At 35.5% G+C, this 13,464-nt stretch overlaps 1 protein-coding gene across 1 annotated transcript in view; it reads right to left on the reverse strand.

The window, feature by feature from the left end:
• CCDC18 (coiled-coil domain containing 18) overlaps positions 1–13,464 on the reverse strand; it is a 117,442-nt gene that overhangs the window by 71,817 nt on the left and 32,161 nt on the right. Inside the window, exons 11-14 of the mRNA XM_047084567.1 lie at positions 13,100–13,260; positions 6,265–6,488; positions 2,959–3,069; positions 2,237–2,368 (exon numbers count right to left, since the gene is read on the reverse strand). Of these exons, the coding sequence (XP_046940523.1) occupies positions 2,237–2,368; positions 2,959–3,069; positions 6,265–6,488; positions 13,100–13,260 (628 nt within the window). The remainder of the gene's footprint in view (positions 1–2,236; positions 2,369–2,958; positions 3,070–6,264; positions 6,489–13,099; positions 13,261–13,464) is intronic.

A 13,464-nucleotide genomic window follows, 5' to 3' on the forward strand; every position in this document is an offset into this window, starting at 1 on the left:
ACAAATTCCTAGAAATACAAAACCTACAAAGACTACACCATGCAAAAACAGATAATCTGAATGATCTATATCTGGTAAAGAGGTTAAATCAGTAATCAAAAATCTCCCAACAAAGAAAAGCCCTGAACCTGATAGTTCCAATGAATTATTTCACCAGTGAAAATTTAAAGAATACCAATCTTTCTCAAACTCTTCCAAAAAAATTAAGGAAGAGAGAACACTCCTTAACTAATTCTGATACCAGTTTTAACCTGATACCAAAACCAGACAAAGACACTAAAGGAAAACTACAGACCAATATCCCTTATAATGCCAAAATCAACATAATACTAATAATCCAAATTCAGCAGTGTAGTAAAAGGGGTAACACACTATGATAAGTGGGATTTATTCCTGGAATGCAAGCATGGTTCAACATACACAAATCAATCAACAGGGGCACCTGGGTGGCTCAGTTGGTTGGGCATCCAACTGGATTTTGGCTCAGGTTCATAAGATCAAGCCCCATGTCAGACTCTGTGCAGAAGACAGCACGAGCGCTGCTCAGGATTCTCTCTCTCTCTGCCCCTGCCCTGCTAATTGCTCTCTCTCTCTCTCTCTGAGAATAAATAAATAAACATTTTTAAAAATCAATCAATGTAATGTACCATATCAAAAAAATGAAGGAAAAAAAACCACACATGATCATCTCAATTGATGCAGAAAAAAGTTGACAAAACTCAAAACCCTTTCATGAGAAAAACATTCAACAAACTAGGAATAAAAGAAAGCTACCTTAATATAATAAAAGCGATTTATGGAAAACCCACAGCAGGGCACCTGGGTGGTTCAGTCAGTTAAGTGTCCGACTTCGGCTCAGGTCACGATATCATAGGTCGTGAGTTGGAGCCCTGCGTGGGGCTCTGTGATGACAGCTAAGAGCCTGAAGCCTGCTTTGGATTCTGTGTCTCTGTCTCTCTCTGCCCCTCCCCCATTCTTGCACCCCCCCACTCTCTGTCTCTCTCTCTCAAAAATAAACAAACACTAAAAAAAGAAAAAGGAAAACCCACAGCTAACATCCTACTCAATTGGTGAAAGACTGAAAGCTTTTCCTCTAAGATCAGGAAAAAAACAAGGATGTCCCCTCTCACTTCGTTTTTGTTTTTTTGTTTTTATTTTTTTTTTAACATTTATTTAATATTGAGATACAGAGCATGAGCATGGGAGCTGCAAAAGGAGAGACACAGAATCTGAAGCAGGCTCTAGGCTCTGAGTTGTCAGCACAGAGCCCGACACAGGGCTCAAACTCACAAACCGTGAGGTTGTGATCTGAGCCGAAGTCTGACACTTAACCAACTGAGCCACCCAGGCACCCTGCCCCCTCTCACCTCTATTCAACACAGTACTAGAAATTCTGGCCATAGCAATCAGCGTCCATTGACAGATAAATAGATAAGCAAAATGTGGTATATACATACAATAGAATATTATTCTTATAAAGGAAACAAATTCTGCAGTACGCCACAACATGGATGAACCTCTAGGATATTATGCTAAGTGAATTAAGCCAGTCACAAAAAGACAAACACTGTATGATTTCACTTATATGAGATACTTAGAGTAGTCAAAATCATAGGGACAGAAGAAAATAGAATGACAGTAGCTAGTGGGTGAAAGGAGGGGAAAATGGGAGTTACTGTTTTAATGGGTATAGAGTTCCAGTTCTGACATTATTGCACAGGTCCCTTAGGCTCTGATCTTTTTTCCTGTTTCTCAGACTGAGTAATGTCTGTTGCTCTTTGTTTCAAGCTCATATTTTTTTTCTATTAGTTCCATTCTACTATTAAGTCCATCAAATAATGTATTTTTTACTTAGTCTTATGTTTTTGGTCTCACAGCTTCTTCTTTAACTTGTTCTTACTCTAATTTCAACTCAATGGTAAGAGCACTTCTACTCTCAACCAGTCTTCAAGCTATTTTTATGTCTAGTGTACCAGAGTCTACAAAATCACTCTTAATTTAATCATGCCAAAAAATAATTATTAAAACTGAAATGGCAAGAGTACTATACAAGAAAGCATTGTAAAATGATCTAGAAGTAATGGGATGCTAATTCTACTACTTGCCACTTACTTTTCTAGGTCTTTGTTTCCTCATCTATCAAAAAAAAAAAAGTTGAGCTAGTAATGTGAAGGTTCTTTTCAGCATTCATATTCTAAACATACATTATGTCTACATGGAAAACATAATATCTTACTCTTTCAATCTGCTTTTCCATTTCTTTATGCTGTTCAAGATGAATTTTCTTGGCCTTTTCAAAAGCTAAACAAATTTTCTCATGCTCTGTGTTGATATTGGTTTCTAGACTTCTTATCTTTTCATTCTTTTCCTAGAAATATGAAAACACTTTAAAAGAATATAACTGACATTGAGGAGAGCACCTGTTGGGATGAGCACTGGGTGTTGTATGGAAACCAATGTGACAATAAATTTCATGTTAAAAAATAAAGACTAGGAAAGACAAAAAAAATGAATATAACTGAGAACAAGTTTTACATAAAAACACTTAAGTAAAGCATTAAATCTGTCATACTCTATTTTTTTAAGAATCACAATAGTGAATATGTCAAACATCAAAAATATCTAAACATATACATAAGACAAAATGGTTGTTTTAAAAAATTGTGTCAAAATGAAAACCTTCAACTATTTTAAAATATTGAAAAGCATATCAAAGAAGTTCATTATTTCCTTCACTTCTACTAGAATAAAAATAAGAAATTACAGATAACAACTTGCTATATATAAGCCTATTGACTTAAAAATATAGAAACAAAAAACAAATAATCAGAAGAATTTACTAGAATTTATGCTTTCCTATTTGGTATAATGTATAACAATGAAAATAAAACAAACATGCTGTCACAAATCAAGTGCATTAAAGTCACAGTGAATTTGTAACCACACAGTAATATTTACCATAAGCTCCTGTTCCAGTTCTGCATTTTTTGCAGCAATAGAGGAATAAGCAACTATTTTTTCTTCCAGCTGTTTCTCTAGAGTTAAAAGTTGAGAACATTTCTTTGTCATCTGAAAACACATTGAAATAAACAAATTATTTTTAAAAATTACTTTTGAATATAAGTGGCAATTTAGAAGAAAAATGGTGAAGGAAAGACCAGGGACTGTTCCATCTATGTAATACATAAGTAATTTAATTCTGAGTCCTATGTCCAAATAGGATTACATCCTAACCCATTTCTTAAAAGTAGCATTTAAGATTGAAATTAGTATAAAAAAATGTTAATAGTAGCTATTTCTGGTGGTAGAATTATTAATGGCATTTTCTTCTTTGTCCTTTCTGTACTTTCAACAAGACTGTGCTAATTTTGTAATTTAAAAAGTTATTAATCTCAGTACTAGGATATTTTATTTCATTTTATTTTTTTAATTTACATCCTAGTTAGCATATAGTGCAACAATGATTTCAGGAGTAGATTCCTCAATACCTCTTACCCATTGAGACCATCATCCCTCCCACAATCCCTCCAGTAACCCTCTGTTTGTTCTCCATATTTAAGAATCTCTTATGTTTTTGTCCCCTTCCCTGTTTTTATATTATTTTTGTTTCCCTTCTCTTATGTTCACCTGTTTTGCATCTTAAAGTCCTCATGTGAGTGAAGTCATATGATATTTTTCTTCCTCTGACTAATTTTGCTTAACATAATACCCTCTAGTTCCATCCATGTAGTTGCAAATGGCAAGATTTCATTCTTTTTGATTGCCGAGTAATACTCCATTGTATACATATACATACCACATTTTCTTCATCCATTCATCCGTCAATGGATACTTGAGCTCTTTCCATACTTTGGCTATTGTTGATAGTGCTGCTATAAACATTGGGGTGCATGTGCCCCTTCAAAACAGCATACCTGTATCCCTTAGGTAAATTCCTAGCAGTGCAGTTGCTGGGTCGTAGGGTAGTTCTATTTTTAATTTTTTGAGGAGCCTCCATAGTGTTTTCCAGAGTGGCTGCACCAGTTTGCATTCCCACCAGCAGTGCAAAAGAGATCTTCTTTCTCTACATTCTCATCAACATCTGTTGTTGACTGACTTGTTAATGTTAACCATTCTGACAGGTGTGAGGTGGTATCTCATTGTGGTTTTGCTTTGTATCTCCCTGATGATGAGTAATGTTGAGCATTTTTTCATGTTTGGTTGGCCACCTGGATGTCTTCTTTGGAGAAGTGTCTATTCATGTCGTTTGCCCATTTCTTCACTGGATTCTTTATTTTTTGGTGTTGAGTTTGATAAGTTCTTTATAGATTTTGGATACTAACCCTTTATCCAACCTTTATGTCGTTTGCAAATATCTTCTCCCATTCTGTCGGTTGCCTTTTAGTTTTGCTGATTGTTTCCTTCACTGTGCAGAAGCTTTTTATTTTGATGAGATCCCAATAGTTCATTTTTGCTTTTGTTTCCCTTGCCCCTGGAGACATGTTAAGAAGTTGCTGCGGTCAAGATCAAAGAGGTTTTTGCCTGCTTTCTCCTCGAGGATTTTGATGGTTTCCTGTCTTACATTTAGGTCTTTCATCCATTTTGAGTTTATTTTTGTGTATGGTTGTATGAAAGTGGTCCACGTTCATTTTTCTGCATGTCGCTGTCCAGTTTCCCAGCACCACTGGCTGAAGAGACTGTCTTTATTCTATTGGATATTCTTTCCTGCTTTGTCAAAGATTAGTTGACCATACGTTTGTGGGTCCATTTCTGGGTTCTCTATTCTGTTCCATTGATCTGAGTGTCTGTTCTTGTGCCAGTACCATACTGTCTTGATGACTACAGCTTTGTAATACAGCTTGAAGTCCAGGAGTGTGATGCCTCCAGCTCTGGTTTTCTTTTTCAAGATTTCTTTGGCTATTCGGGGTCTTTTCTGGTTCCATACAAATCTTAGGATTGTTTGTTCTAGCTCTGTGAAGAACGCCAGTGTTATTTTGATAGGTATTGCATTCAGTATGTAGATTACTTTGGGTAGTACTGACATTTTAACAATATTTGTTCTTCCTATCTAGAAGTATAGAATATTTTTCCATTTTTTTGTGTGTCTTCTTCAATTTCTTTCATAAGTTTTCTATAGTTTTCAGTTTATAGATTTTTCACCTGTTTGGTTATTTTTATTCCTAGGTATTTTTTGGTATTTGGTGCAATTGTAAATGGGATCAATTCCTTGATTTCTCTTTTTGTTGCTTCATTGTTGATGTACAGGAATGCAACTGATTTCTGTGCATTGATTTTATATCTTGCCACTTTGCTGAATTCATGGATCAGTTCTAGCAGTTGTTTGGTGGAATCTTTTGGGTTTTCCATACAGAGTACCACATCACCTGTGAAGAGTTAAAGTATGACCTCCTCCTGGCCGATTTGGATGCCTTTTATTTCTTTGTGTTGTCTAACTGCTGAAGCTAAGACTTCCAATACTATGTTGAATAACAGCAGTGAGAATGGACATTCCTCTCTTGTTCTTGACCTTAGGGGGAAAGCTCTGTTTTTCCCCATTGACGATGATATTAGCACTGGGTACTAGGATATTTTCTAAGTAAGCTAATGGCTACAATTTAGATTTACATGGACTAAATCTACTGAATCAGAATCACTGGAACGGTACCCAGAAATCTATATGTTTAACCAGCTTCCTAGGTGATTCTGCTGTTTGCTAACAATCAAAATCCTCTATTATCACTCCTTTTCTTCCAATTATATAATCCAAGTTCTTTACTTGTAAATGTGTATTAGCCATATTAACCTAAATGTTCTTTTTTTTTTTTTTTTTTTGAGAGAGAGAGAGAGAACAAGCATAGCAGGGGAGGGGCGGGCAGACAGACAGACAGACAGAATCCAAAGCAGGCTCCAGGCTCTGAGCTGTCAGCACAGAGCCTGATGTGGGGCTCAAATTCACAAGCCACAATATCATGACCTAAGCTGAAGTTGGACGCTTAACCTGAGTCACCCAGGTGCCCCTGGCCATATTAACTTATACTTGGAAGAAATAACAGACTGCAATACAATACAAGTTCCACCATATCTGAGACCTGTAAGCCACTAAAGAGTAATTTCTTACTTTTAACAGAAGGTTTCCCAATATAATTTTAAAGGAATTTATAACTGATGTGGTACCATTAATTCCTTTTGATGTATAAATCTGGACTTACACATACAACTTTTACAAAACTCTACCTTTTTTTTGTCTCCAAAGTTAGTACATATAAACAGCTAATTCAAGCTTACTTCACTTTCAAGTTTGCTAGAGTTTGAAGCTTTCTCCAGCAGCTCCTCTTGTATCAGCTGAAACTGACTAGTTCTGTGGGCCATGTTAACCTTCAAATCAGAATTCTCAGCTTCTATTTGCATCAACTTAGTACGTAGTTCTTCTATTCCAGAAGCAAGTCTTTGCCTTTCTCTTTCATATTGCTTGTTCACAGTATGTTGATTTTGGTCTTTTATTCTTTCTGCTGACAAACATAAAAGGAAAATTCCTCTGTATAAAACTTACAGAAAAAAACCCTATTTCAATGTTGAAAGATTTAATCATAAATAAAGTTTAATTTCTTATCTAAAGAATACTAAAGGGAACAGAGAATGAGATGTACTTTAAGGAAAAGGTAATGAAGGAACATGGCAAGTAACATACTTTCTATTATTAAGTACATAACAAAGTAGGAATAACTTCTGAGTCACTCACTTTTCCAGACTATTCCTTAATACCAAAAAGAGTCCTTCTCCACTTATAAAAATCCCCATATTTCGGATAGAAAACATTGCAAAAAAAAAAAAAATCATTGTTTAAAAAAATCATTGTTAAAAAATCATTATTTCCTTAAACTGAAGTTAATCATAAAATTTGCCTAGAGCATATTTTTATTTATTGTATATAGATGCAAGTTCAAAAGCTGAAAACTGGGAATCCTTCCTACTCTAAACTAGCTCATGAGAATTCAGTGATGCTTTTTTAAAACTACTGAGGGTTATCAAAGGTAGTTGTTTGAATATATACTTTCTCCACTATAAATATATAAACCTATTCCCACCTAAAAGTAACTGAGCTTTCAGGAGTGCTTTAAAGAGGGATAATATATATGACTGCATGAGAACACACAGAGGTATGGAAGTAAGTGGAGATGCACTATGCCTTCTTCGAGGGCAGCACAAGTAGCCATTTCCTATCAATTCTCCCTATCCCTAATATTTCACTTTCTAGGCTATTATTAGTTCTATACTCTTTGATGTAAGAGAACTTATGACATATTTATCAACATCTCTAATAATTAGCATTGACTCTGCTAATAACACCATCACTCTCTTCCCTATTCTCTCTAATCACTTTGATAGCTAATTCTCTCTGCTGTCATTCCTCCTGCCAGAAGCCAAACATATTTGAAGACAGACAATGATAAATTAAAGATACATATATTAACCAGTAGGGCAACCACTAAGAAAGTAAAGAAGTATAGTTAACTAATCAATAGTGAAGATTTAAAAAAAAAATTGAATACTAAAATATAATTGATCTAAAAGAAGGCAGGAAAGAGGAATAAAGGCCATTAGAATAAATAATAAACAAATACCAAGATGATAAACTTAAACCCAAAAGAGACCAATAGTTGCATTAAATGTGTCTAAACATTCCACTGAATGAGCAAAAAATGTTAGAATATAAAAGCAAGAACCAATTATATGCTCTCTATCAGAAACTCACTTTATCTATAAAAAATACAGACTAAAAGGATGAAAAAAGTCAGACCAGGAAAACTCTAATCAAACACAGCTGGAGTGATGATCAGAAAGAAAATTAAGAAAACAATCCCATTTATAATTGACCCAAAAAGAATAAAATATCTAAGAATAAATTTGAGGAGGGGAAAGATTTGTACACTAAACACTATAAGACACTGATGAAAGAAACTGAAGACACAAATTAATAGATAGTTCATGTTCATGGACTGGAAAAATTAATACTGTGAAAATCTCCATACTACCTAAATCTAAAGATTTAATTCAACCCCTATCAAAATCCCAATGGCATTTTTTTTTATAGAACAAAAGACCAATCCTAAAATTTGTATGGAACCACAAAAGATGCCAAATAGCTAAAGTAATCTTGAGAAAGTAAAACAAAGCTGCAGGCGTCACACTTCCTAATTTCAAACTGTATTATAAAACCATAGTAATCAAAACAGTATGGTACTGGTATTAAAAACAGACATATGGTGTGCTTGGGTAGCTCAGTCAGTTGTCCAGCTCTTGATTTCAGCTCAGGTCATGACCTCACGGTTCGTGGGATCAAGCCCTGAATTGGGCTCTGCACTGACAGCATGCAGCCTGCTTGGGATTCTCTCTTTCCCTCTTTCTCTGCCCTTCCCCTCCTCATTCTCTCCCTGCCTCCCTCCCTCCCTCTCTCTCAAAATAAAGGTAAATTAATTTACAACAAAGGAGTCAAGAACATACAATAGGGAAAGGACAGTCTTTTTAATAAACAGTGTTGGGTTAACTGAACAGCCATATGCAAAAGAATGAAACTAGACCACTATCTTAAGTAGACAAAAATCAACTAAAATGGTTTAAAGACTTGAATATTAAACCTAAAACATAAAACTTCTGGAAGAAAACATAAGTAAAAAGCTCTTAGATCTATCAGTCCTGGTGATGGTAATTTTTGGATTCAACACCAAAAGCAAAAGCAAAAAAGTAAAAATAAACAAGTGGGACTATATCAAAGTAAAAAGTTTCTGTACCACAAAAGAAACCATCAACAAAATGAAAAGACAACATACAGAATGGGAGAAAATATTTGTAAATCTATATCTGATAAGGGATTAATATCCAAAATACATAAAAACTCATATAACCCAATAGGAAAAAAAAAAACCAATTAAAAATGGGCAGAAGATCTAAATAAGACATTTTTCCAAAGAAGATATACAAATGGCCAATAGACACATGAAAAGATGTTCAACACCACTAATCATCAAAGAAATGCAAATCACAATCACAATGAGGTATCACTTCACACCTACAAAAATGGCTATCATCAAAAAGATGAGAAATAAGCATTGGTGAAGATGTGGAGAAAAGGGAACCCTTGTGCCTTGTTGGTGAACATGTAAACTGGTAGAGCCACTATGGAAAACAATATGGAATTGCCTTTAAAAATTAAAAATAGAGCTATCACATATGCAGTAATTCCACTTCTGAATATTTACCTGAAGGAAATGAAATCACTATCTGCACTCATATGTACATTGCAGCATTATTTACAATAGCCAAGTCATGGAAGTAATCTAAGCATCCACTGACAGATGCATGGATAAATACAAGGTAGCATACACACACACACACACACACACACACACACACACACACAGAAATACTATTTAGCCATAAAAAGGACTTTTTTTTTTTAATGTTTATTTATTTTTGAGATGATGCAAGAGACAGAGTGCAAGCAGTGGAGGGGCAGACAGAGGGAGACACAGAATCCAAAGCAGGGTCCAGACTCTGAGCTGTCAGCCCAGAGCCCGACGCGGGGCTCGAACCCACGAACCGTGAGATCATGACCTGAGCCGAAGTCAGACGCTTAACTGACTGAGCCACCCAGGCGCCCCAAAAACGACTTTTTAATGTTTATTTACTTTTGAGAGATAGGCAGAGCATGAGCAGGGGAGGGGCAGAGAGAGACAGAGACACAGAATCTGAAGCAGGCTCCAGGCTCTGAGCTGTCAGCACAGGGCCCAACATGGGGCTCAAACTCACAGACTATGAGATCATGACCTGAGCCGAAGTCAGACGCTCAACCAACTGAGCCACCCAGGCGCCCCAAAAAGACATCTTTTTACTTGTGACAATATGGATGAACCTTGAGGACATTAGGTTAAATGAAAAGCCAGGCAGAGAAAGACAAATACTGTATGATCTCACTTACATGTGAAATATAAAAACAAACAAACAAATGAAACAAACTCATAGAACAGAGTGTTATTTGCCAGAGGCAGGGGTTAGTAGTGGGGAAAATGGGTAAATGTGGTCAAAAGGTACAAACTTTCAGTTATAAGATAAACAACTCCTGGGTATAGATATAATATACAGCATGGTAACTATAGTCAATAATATTATATATTTGAAACTTGTTGAGAGTAGATCGTAAAAATTTTTTTTTTTACGTTTATTCATTTTTGAAAGACAGAGAGCACAAGCAGGGGTGGGGCGGAGAGGGTGGGGATACGCAGAATCTGAAGCAGGTTCCAGGCTCTGAGCTGTCAGCACAGAGCCTGACGTGGGGTTCGAACTCACGAACCATGAAACCATGACCTGAGCCGCAGTCGGATGCTCAACTGACTGAGCCACCCAGGGACCCTGAGAGTAGATTTTAAAAGCTCTCATCCCTCCCCAAAATTTGTTACTTATCTGTGATGACGGATGTTACATAGACTTATTATTGTGGTTATCATTTCAAAATATACACATATATCACATCATTATGACATACACCTAAAACTAATATGATATTATATGTCAATTATATACCAATAAAAAATTAGCTCAAGTAACTATATTAACACATTTTTTTAGATGTCTGTTTATATTTGAGAGAGACAGAGAGAGACAGTGTGTGAACAGGGGTAAAGGAGGGGCAGAGAGAGGGAGACACAGAACTCGAAGCAGGCTCTAGGCTCTGGGCTATCCGCACAGAGCCCAACCCGGGGCTCAAACTCAATGGATCATGAGATTATGACCTGCAGAAGTCGGGCACTTAACCGACTGAGCCACCCAGGTGACCCAGATAGAGTAACTATATTAATTTTAGGTAAAACAGAGTTCAGACTCACAGAACTAAAAGGATAAATTAACAAACTCACATACATATCTGAAGATTTCAAGACTTTTTTCTCAGTAATTGAACAAGTACACAGAAAATCACTAGGGGGAAAGAAGACTCAAGCTTCTATAAATAAGTTTAATATGATTGAAGTTCACTCTACCCAATAGTCCCCAGAATACACAATTTTTTCAAGTGCATTTAAAACAATCATCAAGATAGTCCATATGCTGGCCAATAAACTAAATCTCAAAACATTTTTAAGAACTGAAATCAGGTTCATTCATGAATTAGGTTATTAGAAACAACTTAATGTCCACTACTAATAACAGAAGGACACCTGGAAAATTCTAAATATTTGGAAATAAATACACACAAGAGATATTATAAGATATTTTGAAGTGAATAAAATGAAAATGCAATATATAAAAATTAGTGGGATGCAGGTATAGCATTGCCTAAAGAGAAGTATTTTATACCCTTAAATACTTACATAAGGTTTAAAATCAATAATCTAAGCTTTCATTTTAAGAAAAGTTAAAGACAGAATTGAACCCAAAGAAAATTAAGGAATATAAGGGATCCTTAGGAAAACGGCTTTTTTTGTTTTTGGTTTTCAGTATAATTAACATAGCGTGTTATGTTAGCTTCAGGTGTACAATATGGTAATACAACATTTCTACACATTACTCAGGGCTCATCATGATAAGTGCACTCTTAATACCCTTTTATCTATTTTACTCTTTCTTCCACCCACTTCCAGTCTAGCAGCCACCAGTTTGTTCTCCATATTTAAGAGAGATTTTTTGGTCTGTTTTTCATTGTTCATTTGGTTTGTTTCTTAAATTCCACATATGAATAAAATCATATGGTATTTGTCTTTCTCTGTCTGATATACTTTATTTAGCATTGTCCTCTAGGTCCATTCATGCTGTTGCAAAAGGCAAAATTTCATTTCTTTTTATGGCTGAGTAATATTCCAGTGTGTGTAATATTCCACACACACATATATACACACATCTTCTTTACCCATTCTTCTATCAGTGGAAACTTAGGTTGCTTCCATATCTTGGCTATTGTAAGTAATGCCACAATAAACATAGGAGTGCATGTATCTTTTGAATTAATAGTTTTGTTTTCTTTGGGTAAATACCCAGTAGTGGAATTATTGGATCATATGGTGATTTTTAATTTTTTTTTAAATACAATTTATTGCCAAGTTAGCTAACATACAGTGTATATACAGTGTGCTTTTGGTTTTGTTTTTAAGGAAACTCCATACTGTTTTCCACAGTGGCTACACCAGTTTGCACTCCCACCAACAGTGCACGAGCGTTGCTTTTTCTCTACATCTTTAACAACACTTGTTATTCCTTGTGTTTTAGGTTTTAGCCATTCTGATAGGTGTGAGGTGATGTCTTATGGAGGTTTTGATTTGCATTTCCCTGATGATCAGTGATGTTGAACATTTTTTTAATGTGTCTGTTGGTCATTTGTAAGTCTTCTGATGGAAATGTTAGATATTTTAATTGTGGTGATAGTTACAAGGGTATAAACATGAAAAAATATACATTTGACAAAACATTTCAAACTTTGTTATTTTAAATGGGTGTATCCTACTAGTAAATTTTACTTCAGTAAACTACATTTTTTGATGTTTTTTTAAATTTGTTTTTGAGAGAGAGGGAGGAGTAGAGAGGGAGACAGAGAATCTCAAGCAGGCTCTGTACTGTTAGCAGAGAACCCAACATGGGGCTCAAACTCACAAATCGTAAAATCATGGCCTGAGCCGAAATCAAGAGTTGGATGCTTACCTGACTGAGCCACCCAGGGGTAGCTTTATCATTTTTAAAGAATAATGCAAAGTTCAACAATTTTGAAATTCTTGCTATCTTACCAACCCATAACTAGTAATAACAGATTATTGATAATACAAACTAAACATCTGATAATCCATTTCTCTAAAAAACTATCATAAACAACTTAGAATTAAAGAATTCGATTTAGGGGCGCCTGGGCGGCTCAGTCGATTGAGTGTCCGACTTTGGCTCAGGTCATAATCTCACGGTTCATGAGTTCGAGCCCCACGACGGGCTCTGTGCTGAGAGCATTAGAGCCTGGAGCCTGCTTCGGATTCTGTGTCTCCCTTTCTCTCTGCTCCTCCCCCGCTCATGTTCCATCTCTCTCCTTCAAAAATCAATTAAAAAAAAAAAATTAAAAAAAATTAAAAAAAGAATTTAATACACTCACCTAATTGATTACCTCCTAGTTTTACCGGTTCTGTCTCTACACTATTTAATTTGCCACTTTCTTGTTTGTCATTACAAGCAATAAGATTCTGAGATAACTGATTCGCGGCCAGGTTTGCCTGAAGCTTTTGAATTTCTGCCTCCTTTATTGCAAGTTTAATCCTGGAACAAAACAAAATACACCAAAAACTATTAGAAAGATCTATATAAATATCTCCCACCATTTTTACCTTTCAAGTTGGCAAAAATTTTAAAACTCTGATATTAGTTAACTCTTGGGCAGGATGTAGAAATTCTTATATACCACTGATGGGAATGTAAACTGGTGCAACTACTTTAAAAACTTGATAGTACCTAGTAAAAGTA

The sequence above is a fragment of the Lynx rufus genome, unplaced genomic scaffold, assembly GCF_022079265.1.
Source record: "Lynx rufus isolate CCGP_SWC_20201006 ecotype Redwood Valley unplaced genomic scaffold, mLynRuf1.p SCAF_2, whole genome shotgun sequence".
In the NCBI taxonomy this organism is placed as follows: Eukaryota; Metazoa; Chordata; class Mammalia; order Carnivora; family Felidae; genus Lynx; species Lynx rufus.